The sequence below is a fragment of the Pleurodeles waltl genome, chromosome 6, assembly GCF_031143425.1.
Source record: "Pleurodeles waltl isolate 20211129_DDA chromosome 6, aPleWal1.hap1.20221129, whole genome shotgun sequence".
NCBI classification, from domain to species: Eukaryota; Metazoa; Chordata; class Amphibia; order Caudata; family Salamandridae; genus Pleurodeles; species Pleurodeles waltl.
The window spans coordinates 1,437,794,438-1,437,814,335 of NC_090445.1; the positions used below are offsets into that span (position 1 = coordinate 1,437,794,438).

Sequence of the window (19,898 nt, forward strand, 5' to 3'; positions counted from 1 at the left end):
TGTTCCATCCACTTCCAAAGGCATAATGCTTCCTGACACAGGGACCATGAACACCCCCCACCAGGCATGTTGCAGTAACACATGGTGGTGGTATTGTCCATGAGCACCTGCACCAGCATCACTTGGATGGAAGGAAGGAAGGAATGCTTTTAACACCAAGCAGATGGCCTGCAAATGCTAAGAGGTTGATGTGGTGCCAGAGACCAAATGTCGCTGATCTCCACCTGTCCCAGATGGCCTCCCCAACCGGGAAGCAACTGTTAGCTCTGGGGTAGAGGAAGGAGAGTGATATGCTGCCGACTTAATCACTGTCCAGTAGCCAACACTGCAGGTCAATTGCGGTCTCCTTTGAAATATGGACGTGGTCTGAGAGATTCCCCTACTACTGTGTACTGGGAATTCACATCCCACTGCATAGACCTTGTGTGCCACCTAGCATGCTTGGCCAGTAGGATGCAAGAGGCCACCAGTCCAGCAGCCTCAGAGTCTTCCTCACAGTACAGAGGGTGAAACATTGGGATAATAGTCTTAATGTACTGGATTATCTAGTCTGGGGGGGCGTGGTGGGCACGAAACTGCTTGACTGAGCCCACCTTCAGCAGGCAGTCATCGAGGTAGGAGAAGGCTGGAACCACTGACCTCTGAAGATGCTCTGTAACCACCATCATCATTTTCATGATCATCCGAGGGGCATTGGTGATGCCAAAGAATAGCACAGCAACTGGCAGTGATCCTACCCCACCGTGATCCAAAGATAGCACCTGTGGGCCTACAAAAGGGATGTGTAAATAAGCGTCCTGTAGGTTCAACACTACCATCCATTCTCCATGGTCAGGCAGACAAGACCTAGGCTACAGAGAGCATCATGAATTTGTCCTTCCACAGGAAAACATTGAAGGGGAAATAGTAAAATAGCCCGAAGGCCTCCATCCTCCTTCAGCACAAGGAAGTAGCAGAAGTAACACCTAGTTCCTACTTCTAAGGCCCCATTGGCAAAAAAGAACCTGCACTTCCTGCTGCTAGAGGGACAGACTGCTGGACAACTTTCAGGACCCACTTGTGCAAAGTGATGGCTTGCACCCTGTGAGAAAATGTTGAAACGTGCCTCAAACTGGGCGGGTGTGTGTCTGGAAGGCTAAGCTAAAGATGTTTTGTGGCTGCTGCAGCTGGTTAAGAAGGAGATTGGGCTGCTTGCTGCTCTTGTTGTCCATGCTGCCTGTGGGTACTGCGGGCTTGGCCATGAAAAGGCTGTCGGTCTGCTGTGCTAGTTATATGGGTTGACAGGTACTGAAAACCACTACCACAGCCACGGAGGGGGTAAAACCGCTGTTGAAACAGATGTGATGGAGCAGACAGGTCTAAGGAGCGCGCTGTGGCTCTACTGTCTTTAAATTGCTCAAGAGCAGTGTTATCGAAGGTCATATCCATTACGAAAGAAACCCCAGAGACACTCGTAGATCTCATTGAGGTGTGTCTCTTAAGTGTCACATTTGAGCCAACTGCCTGACCAAGTCAATCAGTTGTAAAGTATGTAACAAGGGCAAGCTCAGGTCCTCTTAATTGCCAAAGAAAAAGTTACTTGTCTTCAGTAAAGATCTTTCTGGCGGATACTCTGTATACCTGCAGATTTCTCACCTTGTGAATTCCTCTAGCCATAAGACTATTTCTGAAACTCTTGCAGCCGCCTATGCAGCAATAGCAGGTGGCACCACATCACTCTGGGCTCACCTCCGTATCTTTGCACGGACATGATAAAACAAAGTCATCATCCTATGCAATGACATCAGTTCCTGTCCTTTTCTCCACGTGGTTAAAGGCGAAGATGAGATAGATACATTTGTCAGAAGGGATTCAGTATTAAGAGGGGAACGAAATTGTGATTTTATTCCCAAAACCCGCAAGACCACTTCTCAGGGTAAGGAGACAGGCAGGTCAAAGAGTAATTTGCAAGTATATGAGTATTCACCAGAATTATTATTACCAATGGCAAATACATTTTTTCTGCTAACAAGTATTTCTACCTGCAGATTTCCCACCTTGTGAATTATTATCTATACCGTATCTCCAAGGAGGTGTGTCTGAGGATTTGTACACCAAAAAAGTCTTGCTGTATGAAGCTTGAAAAATGACCATATCTGCAGACTTCACAGTCAAGTGCATGTGGTGGTGTGGAACAACGCCCACATTGTGGCTCTGCAATTGCCCAGAATGTGAATAGACCTGTATAATGCCGAAGAAGCAGTCTTTGCCCCAGTGCAGTGGTTCTTAACCTCGGGTCCCGGGACTCCTGGGGTCTATGAAACCTACTCAGGGGGTCCACGGCTGCTTAGAAAATTAAGTAAAATGAACAGATTAACAAAGGGTATTTAAATAAAGAAGCAAAATGTAAAGTTGAAAATTTGAAAACGTACTGTAAATGTGAAGGAGTTTGAAATTGGAAGCTAAAAATTAAACTAACATTCTCAGACTGATTTCTGGGAGCAGTGCAAGTGCATCAAACAGAATGCAGTATGGATGATGAGTGGCCTTTATTGAATTTAGAAAATCTCTAACCTTACCATTAAAATGAAACTTTTGTTTTTTTTATATTTATTTGTGAATGTATACAAACTATTTCATCATTTAAGTATCTGTCAGATAAATGTTTGTTTCTGCATTTTATGTGTACTGTTTTCCAGTGCAAATCACTGAAAATACTAAGGCCGGGGTCCTGGTTCCCAGGAATGATTCAGTGGTGGTCCCTGGGATCCAGTATTGATTACAAGGGCTACAAGGGTGAGGGGTGCACAGAAGTCAAAAGTTTAAGAACCACTACCCTAATGGAAAGTGCCCTTATGCCTGCCAAGAGCTCTTCTTGGAGTAGACCTCCACTGAGCAGGAGGGAAAGGGAAGTAAGGGTGCAGAGAAGTTCTGAGTGAGGATCACCTGAGTACGGTCCTGCCTCAGCTGTCTTAGAATGGAAGAAATCAAGGGAATGGTTGGGAATGTGTAGTGCAGCTGGAAATACTTCCCCTGGAGCCCCTTTCAGTCAGGTAAAACACAGCAGAAAGAGTATTCTTAGAAGTGGCAAAGAGGTTCACATGAGGCACGCCTCAGAGGACGAAGACTGAATGCACAACCTGTAGCCTAGATTACCTAAAGAGAAAGCATGACATTGTAAGTCTCTATTCTGTACCACAACTTTGGGGGTTCCAGTCACAGGGTCAAGATCCCACAACACTCTTAGGTGAAATACATGTTGGTTATGTTATCCGTGAGGATTCGAATCACCTGACCAAAGACTGAGGTGAAGGACACCCTAAGGGTCAAACAAATCACCTGCAGCTCAAGCAGATTTACAAAGCACCCTAGTTCTACAGGGGACCATCAGGCCCCAAATCTGAAAGGGTTCTAGAGGACTCCCTCAATTGGAGAAAGAAGCATCTGTATCAACCATGGTTAGTGCAAGCGTTAACAAGGGCAGATAAACTCCTTCAAATAAGATGTTTCAGCACCAGCCACCACTGCCGGTCACAAGTCACAACTGTGGAAATAAAAAAAACACTGTTTTTCTTATTCAAGACGAACACGAACGTGCTAAATCATCATGGTGTGAGCAAATGAGCACAATTCTGTTAAGCATCATGTTACCTTACCATCTTAACACTATCCGACAACATGAAAATTGATTCAGTCCCTCTATGCTAGTATCATCAAGATATGCCAGGACAAACTAGTTAGAAAACAACAGTAAAGAATTGTGAACCAACACAGTGCAGTGAGTTAGCGGCAGCACCTTGAGTTGTATGCAACATCACTAGGTTTTCTACGAGGACAGCAAGAACATCATCAATAGAAATAAACAAATATGATTCTGCTTGACTGTGCTGCAGGAATGATAAACAGCAAATGTGCATGGGGAGTCATCCATATTGAACAAAATGGTTTAGGGGCCTAGTTAATTTAAGCCAGAAAAAGATAATTTAATTTAGCACGCCATGGATGAATTTTCTTCAAATGCAATATCCTAAGATAAATGTACTAAAGCACTTTAAAATGTAAACCCACATAATGCACATAGTTTATAATACACAACTTCACTAGTGCACAAAACGTTTACATTCCTATTCGACTCCAAGATCAGCATATGAAATGCAGGTAGGACTTGCTGATAAAGGAACACTACTCAATCCTCAGATTCCAAGGCTTCAGGACTTGAGAAAGGGAGAGCATCTTGAACGTATCCTTGCAGGGGGAAGAATTTGGGACACAGAGATCCTAACAGGCAGAAAGGCCCTATCCTTCTTGAGGACCAAAATGTTACAGGAGCAGCACCACTGTCCTATTTAGCTTCTAGGTACTAGTTCTATGACCCACATGCTCATCAAAGTCAGAATCTCCTTGAGGAGAATATGAGCATGGTCGGCTGATGTAAACTGGAGGAATGTGAGGAGGTGAACCCTGGAAGGGGGTAACCAGTCTCTACAATCTGCAAGACCAAATGGTCCAACATGATGGTCCACCAGCATACAACAAAATGAAAGAAGCCATCCCTTTCCCCAACAGAATGTAAATTAAAGCAGCTTTAGAAGGCAGAGCAGGGGAGGAGTAAAGGGGACAATGTTATTGGTTGATCTGCTTTTGGAATCACAACTTCACGCCACAAAGAAAAGGATGTGACTGCCGCACAGACAGAGGGCAGTCACTGATGGTAGATTTGGACCCTGAAAAAAAAAAAAAAACTTGGAACTTCTAGTATTGTTAGCTGCAGTGTGCTGAGTATGCTAGGCATAAAATCATGCACACTGTATCCATGCTTAGACCACTCCACATCAGCCTTATAATCAAAGAAGAATGAGCCGTTAAAAGCATGTCCACAACATGCACCTGCACGTCACCACAACAAAAAAAAAAAACACTTAAACACATTGAGGTATGCCCATTGATAGCATCAGAAGTATCCATCGATTAGGCAACAGAATGAACCATGTGTGATCCTAAAAGCAGGATCTGTTCAGCTGCGTCCTGGATATAATGCACCATCTTTGCAAAGTAGGTGGTGTGTGGAATCCAGAAGACTGGGCAACAATAAATTAGGCCAAAACGCAAAGAGGACAAGCCTGTGGTATTAAAAATGTGGCAATATAAACTCCCAGAGGCGAACACTTTCCCCATAGCATCAATGAACTAGGGCTGCTTATAATGATGAATATAAAGGAAGGAAAAGGGGTTTTGTCTGGACAAGCAAGTTTGAATCACAAGACTCTTGGCCTGAGATGATCACCTGGTACTGGCCTACGGTGTCGAGCTACCGGCTGGATGATCATAGGGGGCAAAGTAGGTTTGTCCGGGCTGCCAGAACTGAATCCAACAATGCATCATTAAAGGAAAGAAAAGATTCAGAGGAGAAATAGGAGAGCGCTGAAGTATTTCCACCACAAAATTAGCCTTCACATCTCCATCAGTAGAAGATAGTTCAAGGACACTCGCTGTCTTTCCGAACACAGACATTAAGAAAAAAAATATCATCTCAGAGGGAGAGCCAGAAGGAGAATTCAAAATGACCTAAGGAGAGGTGCCCAAACCACTAGTATTCTGCAGTGCTAAATAAAGTGCACTTAAAATAATATAAGCAGGAAGGAGATTTTATCTGTCACTTCTACCACCATTTTTACCGAAAGCAACAGAGGGCATCTGCACAGCATCAAAGTAGGAACTAACAAAATCCATCATTGCAAACCACTGTCCACGAGGCAAGGGTTTGTGTTAGGTTTTTATCACTGAAACATTGCTTTGGTCAAAACAGTCAGCTGATGGCACCAGAAACTCAAGGCATAATTTGTTCAATACTGAAATCTACTCCAAAGACTATATCAAGGTCAGAGTCAACTCTTGCACCTTTCCAGAAAATGGGAGCAATATCAAGGGAATCATGATGTGTTTTCTTTGCGTTTTGTAAGATCTCACTTTGATTACTTATCTGTGGAAGAGACACTGAGTGGAAATAGCCCACACTGTCTCAGGCCCACTTCATTAAGATTGTGTTGGAGTGGCTGAGGCTGCACATTTTGGAGGAACTGGAGTCCTGTTTGTACCGAACCGTAGACAATATAGCAGGGATAAGAGGTCTGTAGGAAGCTGGCTCTTTATAAAGTATACCAAAATGAGGTATACCATGCAAAGTGTGCAGGTGTTCTCTTATAAGTGGTCAAGTGATTGCTCCAGCAATCCTAAAGATGCTCTCTTATGAGGTAGTGTGGTCGAACACACTTAGGCTTATTAGAGGAGAGTGTTAGACATTTACTAAAAGCACTCAGTAAATAATTGCCACACACGACTCAATAAGGAAATGCACACCAATTAATAAAATAATAATAGGTATCTTTATATATATTTAGGTTCCAGAATCAATGCGATCAGGTAAGTACGTTTTGTAATAGAAGTTACCACAGTTTTGACAAGTAAAAACTTAGTGCAATGTTCTGAAGCTGCAATATTAGCCTATGGTTGAGGAAACATTTATGGCAAAAAGGTACTCCACAGCAACTTGCAGGACCGATCTTCCAGAATTAAGGTGAGTATGGGGCGGGTTGTAGGCCACAAAAAGAGGTTACCTCAGGCAGCACTGGGGCGGCTGGGTGCAGTGTTGTGGTTTAGTGTTGGGTGCCCCATTTAACTCAAAGGGGATCGGTCACGTCAGAAAGATGTTGCAAGCAGGGCGTGGGGGACCAGTCCAGATGAACCAGCAAGAGAGTTCAGTTCTTGCGATACTCGGCGACATGGGAACACCTTTGGTCCTCTTCTCCTCGGTCCGGGATGACCAGGCACTGAGATGTCTTGGACTGTCGAGTTTGTCACCAGAGGTGGCCACGGTAGATGGGGGCCTGCAGAAAGAGGCTGTGGGCGAGGACAGGGGTCTAGTCCAACCGAATCAACAAGCTGGCTTACAAGGCGTCACAAGGCTCTGGGACAAAGGGACACAATTGTCCCTCTTCTCCTCAGTCCGGGCCAGCCGGGTGCAGAGGTGCAGTGGACGATAGAGTTTTCATCACCAGAGGTAGTCACGATAGTGGGGGAAATAGGCTGCAGACATCGTTGGTTAGTCCACAGTGGGGGAACTCAAGGTGGGCTTTGTCTCTGGAGGCCTGGGAACCATGCTGACACCACTGTCCCGCTTCAACTCAGGCTAGGAGGCACAGGTGCAGAGGTGCTGTCGGGTTTTTGTGGTCCGGGGTCCTCTCAGTTCTTGTTAGGGTGCCTGCAAGATGCAGGGAAGCAGCTCCACTGTTCCACAGGCGTTCCTGGTTCCTGAGTGAATGCTGGCAGTCCTCCCAGGCTTTTGGAGGCACAAGCAGCTGCAAAACGAGGCATCTTTGGCTCGACTGTCAAAGTCAGCAAGAAGGCTGGCAAGGAGGATGCAGTCAGTCACTGGACTTCAGTTCTCGTTTTTACGCATCTCTTCAGTGTCCTTCTTTCAGGTCTGCAGAATCTGATTTTCTGGTGCTGGGGGCTCCCCTAAATACTGAAGTTAGGGGTGTTAGCAAGTGCAGTGCAGTAGCCAATGGTCTACTTACCCATAGAGTCACTACGCCCCCTATATGACCACTTCCTGTGGGACGTGGGCATAACCCTGTCCCAGAGTTCCTAGTTCTGCCATCACCAAGATGGCAGACTTTTACATTTCACGTCCACATCAGGCAGCTCACCTTAGGTGTGGAACTGACCTAAGGGTGGACATTCCTCTTTGACTACAAATTTTCCCACCTATCCAGGTGCCAAATGGTCCCTGGGTTTGGAGGGTGGGGGGAGAAGGGCTATTGGAGAGGGGCGGTTGGGGGGGGTGCAAGTTTTGCGGGTCATTGCAGGTCATCCAGTCGAGAAGGGTATGATAAAACACCTGTGCCAGAGCTGACATTGTGCCTAACAGCCTGAGAGCAGAGACTCTCACCCTTGGGGGTCAGAAACATGTCTGTTGGTGGCAGGCTGGTTTAGACTAGTCAGCCATTACACCAACAGTTGTTAGAGTTTCCAGGAGGCACCCCTAAGGTGTCCTCTGGGTGCGTGTATTAATAAATCAATTTCTGGAATCAGTGAAGGTTTATTAATACAAGATGTTTGATACATACCAATTATTCCTAGTATCAGTGAAGCCATCATGTACACAGGGTCCAGCTCATGCACTGAAAATGGCTTCCTTGATCACTTACTATGTCTAAGAATCGACAAAGTCATTGCAGGGACATATCTGCTCTAGCCGATACGTTCACATAGGTAATATAATGAGCTCTGCCTTAGGGCTGGAAGGCCTGCTAGAGGGGTGACTTACATGTATTGCATGCTGTTCTAGTGTGCATGGCACACATTCTTCGTTGTGTCATGTCTTCATTTTTATCTGCAGCAAGACATGCAGCATGGATAAACTAGGTGAGGGGTCCCTGAGGGTGGCACAATACATGCAGCAGCCAATGGGGACCTTCTTCGGTACCCATACTCTAGTTACCTGAGGTACCATTTACTATGGGCTTAGAGGGGAGCCAAAGGTATTGCCCACTGGGGAACAATTGTACAGTTTTAGGGAAAGAGATCTGGCATTGGGGACCTGGTTAGCAGGAGCCCATTGCACTTTCTGTAAAAATTGCATTGAATACCAGGCAAAAGGTTGGGGTGACCATGTCACAAACAAGCACTCTCTGGCAAGGTCGACATCTGTTTGTGGCAGGAACAGGATCACTTAAAGTCTAATATTTTTGGAGGGCTTCACTGCCCTACGTATAGTGCCAGAAAAAGAGCATTTGTTTTCGACAATTACCAAGGAAGAGTGAACACCTGATCTGCCTCTAAGGTCACAGAAAAAAATAACTGTTGTCCGTGCACAATTATATCTGAAAGAGGATGCATAACCAAGAATGGTGCTACTTAGTGTCACCTGCCAGCTTTAACTGTTTCAAGAGTTTTGAGAGGTCATTAAAATGTCTTTCAGTTTCAAACACCCTTAAGAGAGTCTCTATTAAATGTGCAGTGACTTCGTCCACCTAATCAGTAGTGATGAAAGCTTTTACAAATCTCCCATGGGCATTTCACTGACGTAGCCACCTAGAAAAAAATTTACTCTCCGACAGATCTTAACCTAAGATACTTTGGGGGTCCTATCCTTTTGAGGACTTTACGTCTGCCAACCTAAATGACTGATAATATTGATATAGTCACACAGATACAGAATAGCTCCTATCCTCCTGCAATTCAGAAACTGAAGACTTGCCTCTTCAAAGAGCAGTAACACCCTACACAAGAAGGCCAAGATTACTTCCTACCTAGTCACCAATCTTTAAATGCATCTCAGACCTGCTGTTCAGCATTCAGTTACTCTCTTGCAGAGTATTAATATCACAAACATATGTACTGGTCAAAGCATTCAAAGAACTGTAGCATCTTCTACCTGGTGATCGTGGTTTCAGTTGCTTGTATAACTCCATGGCCCTTTGCTCCCTACACAGAAAGGGGAAGGAGGAAAAAAATCAGATACTCCTACAACATGAAAGCACATTGTAAAACTTACTTGGACTCTAGCAGCCATCAGCAAGTGCCTCCTTGAAAAAGAAAGCTCTGCCTTCATAGAGTTACATCATTAGACCGTTACCAATCATTCAACTGTACTAACATTTAACCTCATCTAGTTAATAATATATGTGAACATAAGGCAATTACAACACATCCTCCCCATGCCTCATCCTTTGTTGCCAAACACAAAGGCAGAGCTTGGAGAGAAGAGCAAACATAAGACCCTTTGACTGTTTCACAGTTTTATGTCACCAACTGTTTCAATTGCCTTCTTATCCATGCATAGTATTAGTCAAATGAAGTGCCTGTGTACGGAATATACAATTTAAATATAAAAACAAATGAAAATAACTGAAAGAACAATTAAAGTGTTGGGAAGCTATTCGAGTAACCATATTTCTGGTAGATTTTCTACCTTCTTGTATATTCATCACCTTATAAATATCCTTCAGGCACCAGACTTAATATGGAAACATATTTCCCCATCAACAGGTCTCCATCCTTGCCAAGTAGTGCCACAAGGCTTCAGCTGCAAGTCCACCCAGCTAGTATGTGATGACATCCGAGCAAAAGGGCGCCAACTGGTGAGCTTTTGTCAGTTTTTGGTAATTTTTCTGTGCCCGTCTGAGGTGTGCGGAGAGGAAAAGCATCATCAGTGACACGGACAGTGTAGTATATAAGGTTTGCATTACTTACAGAACTAATTCACAGGGGAGGAAGGAAGGAGGCAAGGAATCTGCAAAAAGACATAGTATTTACCAGGAATAATGTTATTTTAAGTAAGTGACTTTTTCCTTCTGATGGATACTTCTTGCCACAGATGTTTCACCCTATTAATCATCCTTAAAGCGAACCTTTAAATAAGCTATAAGTAAGTAGTACTGCTTATTCAAGGAAATATTGCACAAAAAAAAACCTATTTGCAAATTATACCCCAATGCACATTTGAGCAGGGAGGCAGTAATGTTTAGCAAAAGTAAGTCAACATGGCTACATAGCCACTCGGCAGATCTCCACTCTCAGACAGTTATGGTTAGAGTGCTAGAAGTAGCCATACTCCTGGTGGAATGGGGAAGAATGTCAGTTAGAGGGTCTCCATTAACCAAGACCTGGCACATTTTAAAACAAAAGGCAATCCAATGCAAAATAGTGCATTTAGTCACTGCTTTGCCTTTCTTACCTCGGGCAAAGCCCACAGTGAGATGATTATCCAGTCTGTCTTGTGTTGTGTGATCGATGTAGTAAGACATGCAGGCCTGAGATCCATTTGATGCGGGCCGCTGCTCCTCTTTGTTTGCCACTTTCAGTGAGGAAGCAGATCAAGTACGAAGAACCAGTTTAACAAGCATGAACTGTGGTGGTACCAGGCAGGACTGGAGTTTACCGGTGAAGTCATTGCCTCTGAGAAGATGGTTTTTAGAGTCAGAAGTCAGAGTGAAACCAATACCCTTCTCAGTAGCCACTGCTACGTCCTACAGGGTAAGGAACAGTATGAAGTGTGGAACATCATAAAGGCATGACTGAAAAAAGTTAAGACCATCTAATTTGCACAGCTGAAAAAAGTTTTCCAAGTGAACCACATAAATGGATTTTGTGGCACGTATCTTGGTATCCAGAATGATGCCCGCAACCTTGGGTGGCAAGCAGAAGGACTCTAGTTGACACCGCACCCTCTGCAGTCATAGCATTTGCAAAACAAGATTAAGGGAGACCAGGCAGCCCTGCTGCCACAACAGGTCCATGCTGTGTGGAACAAGAAGAGGGAGCCAAATGCTGAGTTTCAACATAACGGTGTACCAAATCCTCCTCGCCCAGTCCAGGATAATGAGATCCACCAGGCTCAATCCTCCAGCACATCCTACAGAAACTTCAACAGCAGCAAGAACGGCTGGAATATGTGAAGCAGTCCCTGTAGCCAGTTGAACCTGAAGGCATTCCCCACAAAAACTTACAGAGGGACGCCATGGCACAAAAAACTGATGACACTTTCTGGGCCTTGGCCAAAAGATACAAATCATGCCACCTCCGCCTAGGGAGAATTATTTCTGTCACTTTGAGATTAAATTTCCACTCATTGTTCTTTAGGAAGTGGAGACTCAGAGTTCATATTGAAGATTTCCACGAGGAAAATTGATACTGGAAAAATGCCCACTGTTGAGTTCACAGTCACAGACAAACCATCTCCCAAATCGGAGTCCACAAACCCATACAGCATTGTTAGTTATGGTGGGGGCATTGTATGATGAAACTTTGAGTGGTACTTTCAGAGATGGAATAGAGAAAAAAAATCATGACAAGAGAGACTGCCAGCAGCTATAATACGTTTATGTGAAGATGCACTGTGATGGTGCCTATAAGCACTAAACCATGAGTGCTCGAGGTTTAACTATGGTAGCCTGCAACTAAGGACTGAAGCGAAAACCTGCTGGCAGACTGGAGTGATTCATACATCAGTGCAGACCTGGGAGAACAGAAGCCAAAATCTGCACTATAGCCAAGAGTTTCCAACGAGGTTGGAAAATCTGCCTCTTTAGGCACCAATGAAGGGCTCTCATTTATCATCCAGTGTGCTGTCCATCAGGGCTAATAGGCAAAGCATATGCAGAGCTGGGATCGATGTCTGAGGAAGACTCATATCCCAAATATATGCAAGAGGAGGATAGACCTTTATAAGTGAGACATTTATTAAAGTCAGCCTCTACTTGGGGTTAACGTGGGACTTCTGTGTATTGTAAAGCTCAAGCATTGAGCAACAGCCATGCTGAGGATTTTCCACAACAGGTGCAGGCATGGACTTACTAGCCAGTCATCCAAGTACATGAATGCATGGACTCCTGACCTTCGCAGCAAAGCTGCCACAACAGAAAACCCCATGGAGAAAACTTGCAGTAGTCATCAGGCCAAACTCCAGAAGCATGAGCTGATACTAGCGAGAGCCCAAAGTAAATTTCAGGTAACACTAGTGAGAGCGAAGGATTAAAAGATGAAAACCGGAGTCCTGGAGGTCCCCGAAGTTAGTGGATTAAGGGGGGTGGGAGGAGAAGGAATCGGAGTAGGGGAATGGGAGGAAGAGACAGAGCTGTAAGTCCAGGAAAATATCAGCATCTGTGGTGTAGGAGAGTAAAAGGATATCAATCCCCAATTCATCATCCTCTGTATGTTCATAATATTTTCCACGCATGACAAGGGTGTCAAAGTGGATCCTGAAAAATATCTACATATGGGCAGATCTCTGGGCCCTAAAGAGGGCTGTGGTACAGGTTTATAATAAAAGCAGGACTGAACTCTTTCTTTTGCCGCTCTGAGACCGTCTGCAGTCTTTGATAATCCCAGAAGAAATGCTGAAATTATCCGGGGATAGTGCTGGTGCGGTAGGATTACAGAGTGCATGGGAGCTGACATCTTCAGCACTGGCTTTGTCTGAAGCAACATGAAGAACAGAGTTTGGTCGCATGTGGGTCATAACCACAGGAAGTTTCAACCCACAGGATCAGGCCAGCTTTCGGGGAATGGTCTACAGGGTAGTGCAGACAGTAGTTTAGAGTGGGGGGGGGGGGACTGGGGGAAGAGTTGGAATAGTGGGAAGATTGGAATAATGATGCTCTCTTACAGAAGGTATCTTTCAAATGGGGAATAAATGAGAAACAATCCTCTCAGTGGATAAGTCACTAATGGAAACAATCTGCTCTATGAGAGCAATGACGTTGTACACCCCAAGCAGAATATCAGTTTCTCCTGAAATCCTGGGTATATGGATAGGGTTTTTACATCAAGAAAATAATTTGTGAAAATCTTTTGAATATGCATATGTAATAATTTATAAACACTCTGGTAAAAATCATTCAGACGACACAAATGTGGACTACTTCTCAGACAAGATGAAGCTAGCTGAACTGATGATGCAAACGATATACAAATTCCAAAGAGGAATACGTTTGTCAACTGGAATTTATGCAAGCAGGAGTTCATCAAAATATCTTAAAACTTTATTTTCTAAGAAAGATATCACTCATAACAATTCCTATGTCTTCTACAATATCTCATTGATCTGTATGGAGAAATGTCTCCACAGCCCACTCTATCTTAACTAAAAATCCAGTGAAACACTCTCAAAGAGTTATTCCTGATAACAGGAATGCTCACCTTGCTCTTCTCACCGTTCAGGTCTTCGCCCCAACTACCCCAAAAAATAGACTCTTGCAATTGTGCACGATGAGAGGCAAGTTCAGTCACAGCCATCTTCAAAGGCAGCCAGACTCACTGGTTCTCTGACTAAACTGATGTGCCCTGCATCAATGCTTTGACTTTCAAATGTAAATAGTGTGTTTCTAGGGTCTTACATCCCCACAGTAATGGGTGCCTGCAGGTGCTAAAGCCTAAACCTTGTATGCAAGTAATCAAAGCAAGGATAAGCCTCAAACTAAAGTAAAAAAAGTTTAGAGGTTTTATTTAAGCGAAAAGATGGACATCTGGATTCCAGACTGCTCCCCTATTTTAGACGTAATAGCTCTTACTCAATATATCATATCTGAATATATAGGGGGGGGGTTAAAGCACCATTCAGATCTGTCTTTATCTACAGAAGAGAAATTGCTAGATCCGGTTCACCTATTCACCCACTTTGCCTGAGGAGAAAAGGCCCATCATTGCTCTCCCAGAACTACAAGGAATCATAGGTGCCTCTGCCCTAGTAACTGCCCACTTTAATCTAATAGTCTGCATTTTGGGACATACGCTTTCTTAATCAGTCCACTGAAGAGATGTCCAAATCCTTTTGGCTGCAGATCCAATTACCTCATTGGGAACATATTTCCTCACAGTGAAAGTTGTGCACTGACTTAGTTTCAAAAGAGATTTTTCATGAATCATTGTGTAATGCTAAGGACTAAGCTGCTGGATAGTTCCATGATGTATTCCTTCCAAAAATGGTCCAATAAATTCCCCTTTTACAACATGTCAGAAAGGAGGAAGATCATACTCCAATCAAGTGATAATAGCCTAGAGAACAAGTTATTTATCCTCTGTAATGCTCCTTCTGGTACATACTTTAACTACAGCCTTTTCACTTTGTAAATATTCCCAGGCACCAGACTACATCTGGAAACTCAAAAGGCAGTGCTCCTGTGCACTGGTAAGTGGCGCTGTGCATCTCTGCACCAACTTCACTCTGCTCCAGAAGTGAAAAGGGAACATAAGCCCCACCCATGTGCGCTGTCAGTTTCTTTTGTAAGCATGTTTGCTTCCCTCAGGCGTAGGGGCGATCAGATAATTGTGAGGATAACTGTGCAGATTACTAAATTGGGACCTTTTTATGATGGAAAACAGTCCATTGCAAGGGATGGGAAGGTGGGAAGGGCAGTGAGGAGTCTGTGGTTAGATTATCCAACAAAAAGAGTGCTGACGAAGGAAGTAACTTGTTATTTTGATGGATGCTTCTAATCACAGATTCCTCATCTTGTCAAAGATACCAAAGCAGCGGTGAGGCGATGGTGAGGCTGCTGAAGGGCTCAGATCAAAAAGTCCTACAGGACCAAACAGGCAAAATCCCCAACCTGGTAGACTAGATGGTCAAGGTAACAGTGGTTTGTGAATGTGTACCTTGATGCCCACGTATCAGCCTGACAGATCTCCAGGATAGGCACGGCACTCTGTGTGCCAGCGCAGTGGTAGCAGCCTTGGCTCTGTTGGAATGAGCACTCAGCCCTTTTGAAAGCTGCATCTCCGCCAATGCGCAGCTGATCTCCATACAGAGGACTATCCATCGTGATATGGTCTGCTTTCACAACACTTTGCCTTTCTTTGCTCCAGAGAACCAGAGAAAGAGCTGATCTGTCGACCTGATGGTCCGCGGTACAATCAATGCAAAAGCTCAGTGCTCTTCCGGGGTCTAAGCAATGGAGTCTCTCTTTCTATTTGAGGGATGAGGAGGAGAAAAGTACGTCAGACGAGTGATAGATTGTCCAACATGAAAAAGCATGACTACCTTTGACAGGAATGCAGCTTGAGTTCTTAATACCAGCTTGTCAGGAGAAAAAGTGGTAAAAGCAGGCTGAAAAAAAGAGGGCATGAAGCTCCCTTATGTGTCGCACTATTATCACGACCAGAAAGACAGTTTTCAAGGTCAAGAGGCATTGTGGACAACTGTGTATTGCCTCAAAAGGGATGCCCTTTAGGAAAGTGAGAACCATATTTATGTCCTACTGTGGCATCACAAAGGGTTTTGGCAGAAATATGTGTTGCAAACTTTAAGAAATCTCTACACAACAGATGACTTGTAAAAGGACGGCTGGTTCGTCAAAAGTAAAAATCCTAAAGTCCTGACAATTAATCTTAAAACAGTGTCCACTGCAAGTGCATGTTGGAACAAAGACAAAATAAACAACAGACATGTGACAGTTTGGCATGCAATGGGTCCGTCTGGTGCATGCTGCGCTAAGCCACAAAATTATCCATCCATCCATCCATCCATCCAATCCAATGCACACTGATTTTGTGGAAGGGCACATGGCCGCCCAGAACACATCAATGACTTCAGAAAGGAGATCAAAGAATATTCATTGCTGCCACTTAATCACCACACATGGAGATGCAAGTTGTGCAGACATGGGAACAAGAACCAGCAAAGGTACTGCAAAAGAAAGACCTCCTGAAGCGGCAGAGTGATCGAAGGAGATGCTCAAACCCAGAAGTTCGGGGTTCCACCCTTTCATGGCCTAATTCAGGTCCACTAAGATGACTTGGGTCCAGTCATTCCTGATCATCTTCAGAACTTGGGGCAGAAGAGACAGTGGCAAAAAGGCATGCAGGAGACCTATGCTCCACTCTAGGTGGAATAGATCTGAAAGAGACAGCCTTTTGGAGAACTCCAATGCACAAAAGTTTTTATACTGCACATCCTCAATGGTGCCAAAAACAACAAGCTAGGGGTCTCGCAACTGCCAGAAAATGCCCGCGCTACCTCTGGGTGCAGTTGCCATTTGTGAGCCACTATGCTTCACCTGCTGAGTTCATCCAGCCTGTCGTTTCGTGATTTTGCCAGGAAGTTATGACCAGAGAGGTGCTCTGAAGACCCAGCCACCTCCAGGTGCAGAGCCTCCTAGCATAAGACACTACCCCACCCTGCTTGTTAAATTACCATGCAGAGGTGGTGTTGTCCATAAGAACCTGCACCAGCCTCCCTTTGATGGTTGGCATGGAGGCCTTCAACACAGTGAAATGTCCACAATTCCAGCAATCAGTTCTCTGATCACCTCTCCCAGATGACCTCCCCAACCCAGAAGTTACGTATCCATTGCCACAATCAACTCCGGGTGGGGTAGGGAGAGAGGTCTTCTGCTTGTCCAAATGTGGTTGAGCAGGCACCACTGCAAATCTTTTGCAGTATCCTATGAAACCTTAAGGGAATCTGAGAGGGTCCACTGCTACTGTTCCCAGTGGGACTTCAGATCTAACTCCAGGGCTCACATGTGCTATCTGCCATAGTTGGCAAGCAGGACTTAGGAGGCCAGCAGACCAAGAAGCCTCAGAGCCATCCTCACCAAGACCCAGGACAGAGGCAAAATGTCCTGCATTTGTTGATTCTGAGGGAAAGCCTGAAAGAATACTTTATCGAGGGTGACTGATAGAAGTAAGCCTCTGTGAAGGAATCGGGTGTGACTTCGGCAAGTTGATTGAGAACCCTAGCAATGTACGGAGGTTCATTATCATCTTCTACAGGTAGTTGTCGAGGTTGGGGATGACCAGTAGCCCCAAATGCCGAAAACAGACAACAATCACCTTCATCACCTCTGTAAACACCAAAAAGACACGGGTGAACACGAAAAGGAGCACAGCAAACTGAAAAGGCTCATGACACATCTTGAACCGTGGATAGCGGTTGTGGGCCTGGAGGGCAAGAGTATGAAAACAGGCATCCTGTAGGTCCCGCACCACCATCCAAGTCTTCTAGATGCAGGACAGATAGAACGTGAGGTTCTGCCATCCCTGGAGGAAGGGCTAGAAGGTAGTTGTTTCCCCCTAATAGCTCACTATAGAGGTTTTGAAGTTGTTGCTGGAGAGGAGGCTTAGGCGCACACTGTACCTGAGGGCCTGGTCGATGTCTGTTGGGACTGGGAGGCCTGCTGTAAGGGCAATGGGGTACAGGAACTGCTGATAAACAAAGCACCTGGTATATCCCCCAAAAAACATGGAACTGTTGGGGAGGTGGCAGAACTGGTGCTGAAATACCCATGGAGTGTGCCATGGCTCAGTTCTCTTTAAAATGTTCCTAGGGCTAAGGGACGAGTTCACTTCTTCAACAAATAGATGAAATCTGTCAAACGGTATAACATTACGGATGCTTGGATGTCCCCAGAGACTCCTGTGGATCTCATCCATGTGTGTCGCCAAAGCACCACAATTAACCCATTACCCAGCCCTAGACAATCAGTGATGTGTAGGTTTGATCAGATGATAAAGTTAGCAGCATCCCGGTTCTCTTGAATGGTTTGGGCCAAGGAGGCCCGTAAGTCTGCCAGAAAGATCTCAGCAACCATGTCCCCGAGTCTACTGTTAAGAGTCTTCCATGAGGCAGCCGGCATTGGCCAACCTAAATGTAATGTTGGTCCATGAAAACATTCTCTTACCAAACTTTTTCATTTGCTTGGACTCTTTGGAATAGTCAGAAAGGAGTCAGGGTTCACTCAGCTGATGAATGCCTGCACCACCAAACTCTCACAGGTTAGATGTGGACTTCAAAATAAATAAATAAATAAAGGTCACCTGAAGCTGGTCTGTGGCGGCGTGCGGCAAGGCCATTGATTCTAGAGCTAGAACAGGTGCATGCCCAGGCTGAAGGACCTCAGTGAAGACATTAATATTTACATTCATAGTGAGGACGTGGAGGTCAAGGACTTCAGCAGTTCTCCTGAACATGCTGCCAAAAGATGTACTTTCCTCAGTTGCCAATGCAGGAGGGGATAGAAACCCAGTATGTGGTGAGGTATTCAGCCCTCTGCCAACTTGCAGGTTAACATACCAGTTTTCCTTAACGTGATATGATGGAAACTCAGCCCCTCAAATCCCCGTTATCGTCTCCATACAGATGACTCTGCTCAGAGTCCAAGCCAAACAGCTGGCACGTTGTCTGTGTGGGACTGTGAAGTAATGGTATTGTGTCTGAGTCAGAGGGATTGAGTACACAGCTGCGCCACATTGGATGGGAAGAGACGTTACAGGAAGGGAGAAAATACTCAACATAGAAAGTTTCAGAAAAAAAAATATGGCGTCTTAACCTGAAAGTGAAAGGCAAAATAAATAGTCAATAATGACAGCACAAATGTTGAGATTAGCTTGATATAATATGTATAAATAGTTTTCATGCTTCAGCTTCCTTACTAAGAAAGGCAAAGGAGACCTGGTCAGCAGTGCCAAATTTCCTCGCTTAAAGACAAACTACTGAACAGATTGAAGAAGCACCCAACAAGATGCGAGTAGAATTTCGAACCCCAGGATAAAAGCTCTTAAGAATTTCAACCATAATAATAACTGTGTGTGTCAGCATTCGTGTAGCACAACTCTGATATGTGTACGCCACTATAGAGCTTTTGGCATTTCTTAAGTGCCTTTACACATGTTTTTCAGACTAATCAGAGTAATGGCAATGAGATATCTTTATACCCACATGATGTAACAGTGAGTTTGCTTGGTGCAGTACTTAGTGTTGTATGCATTTATTAATGTAGCTTTGTATAGTATAAACCTAGCTACAAAGCAAAAGGAACCTATTACAGACATAGGTGTGCATTCAATGAAACATGAGCAGGGTCAAGCTGGTCTTTGGAGAATGCATTCGAAATAGGGGTATCAGAGAGAAGGGAAAGGCAAGAGTGCATCTAAAATCAACCAAAAGGGCTGGGACAGCAATAGAGGATGGACTGTCAACGAGCATCAGTGGAGGTTCGACTTCACAGAGATTTGGCAGGTGGACACTAGAGAACACAACATAAGAAGGGGAAGCTATCACGGAAAGATGTAGGAGAAGCTGGACATAATGGAAAAGAAAAAAAAACTGAAACTGTATTTTATACTTGCCTGTTCATCCCTTAATTCCCCTCACAGACTTGTGCTTTATCAAATGTTTTTAATAATCTGAACTAGTCAACCCTTTGTTACAGACATGGCATTTGTCACCCATGAATAAGATCATCCCTGTTTTGTCCATATCCCACAGCTTCCCAAATAGATGAGAAGTTTGCTTACAGGTTCTCCATGACATCCCCCTGGCGTCGGGCATACGGACTCCTCTGTAGTTCCACAATTTCTGTGTGCAGGACCATGATGTTTTCATCTAGGTAGCTTATTTCTGCAGCCTAAAGTGGAGA

The 19,898-nt window shown here is 44.5% G+C and overlaps 1 protein-coding gene across 1 annotated transcript in view; it reads right to left on the reverse strand.

The window, feature by feature from the left end:
• LOC138300931 (inhibitor of nuclear factor kappa-B kinase subunit alpha-like) overlaps positions 1 to 19,898 on the reverse strand; it is a 417,875-nt gene that overhangs the window by 191,070 nt on the left and 206,907 nt on the right. Inside the window, exons 15-16 of the mRNA XM_069240833.1 lie at positions 19,777 to 19,886; positions 9,416 to 9,465 (exon numbers count right to left, since the gene is read on the reverse strand). Of these exons, the coding sequence (XP_069096934.1) occupies positions 9,416 to 9,465; positions 19,777 to 19,886 (160 nt within the window). The remainder of the gene's footprint in view (positions 1 to 9,415; positions 9,466 to 19,776; positions 19,887 to 19,898) is intronic.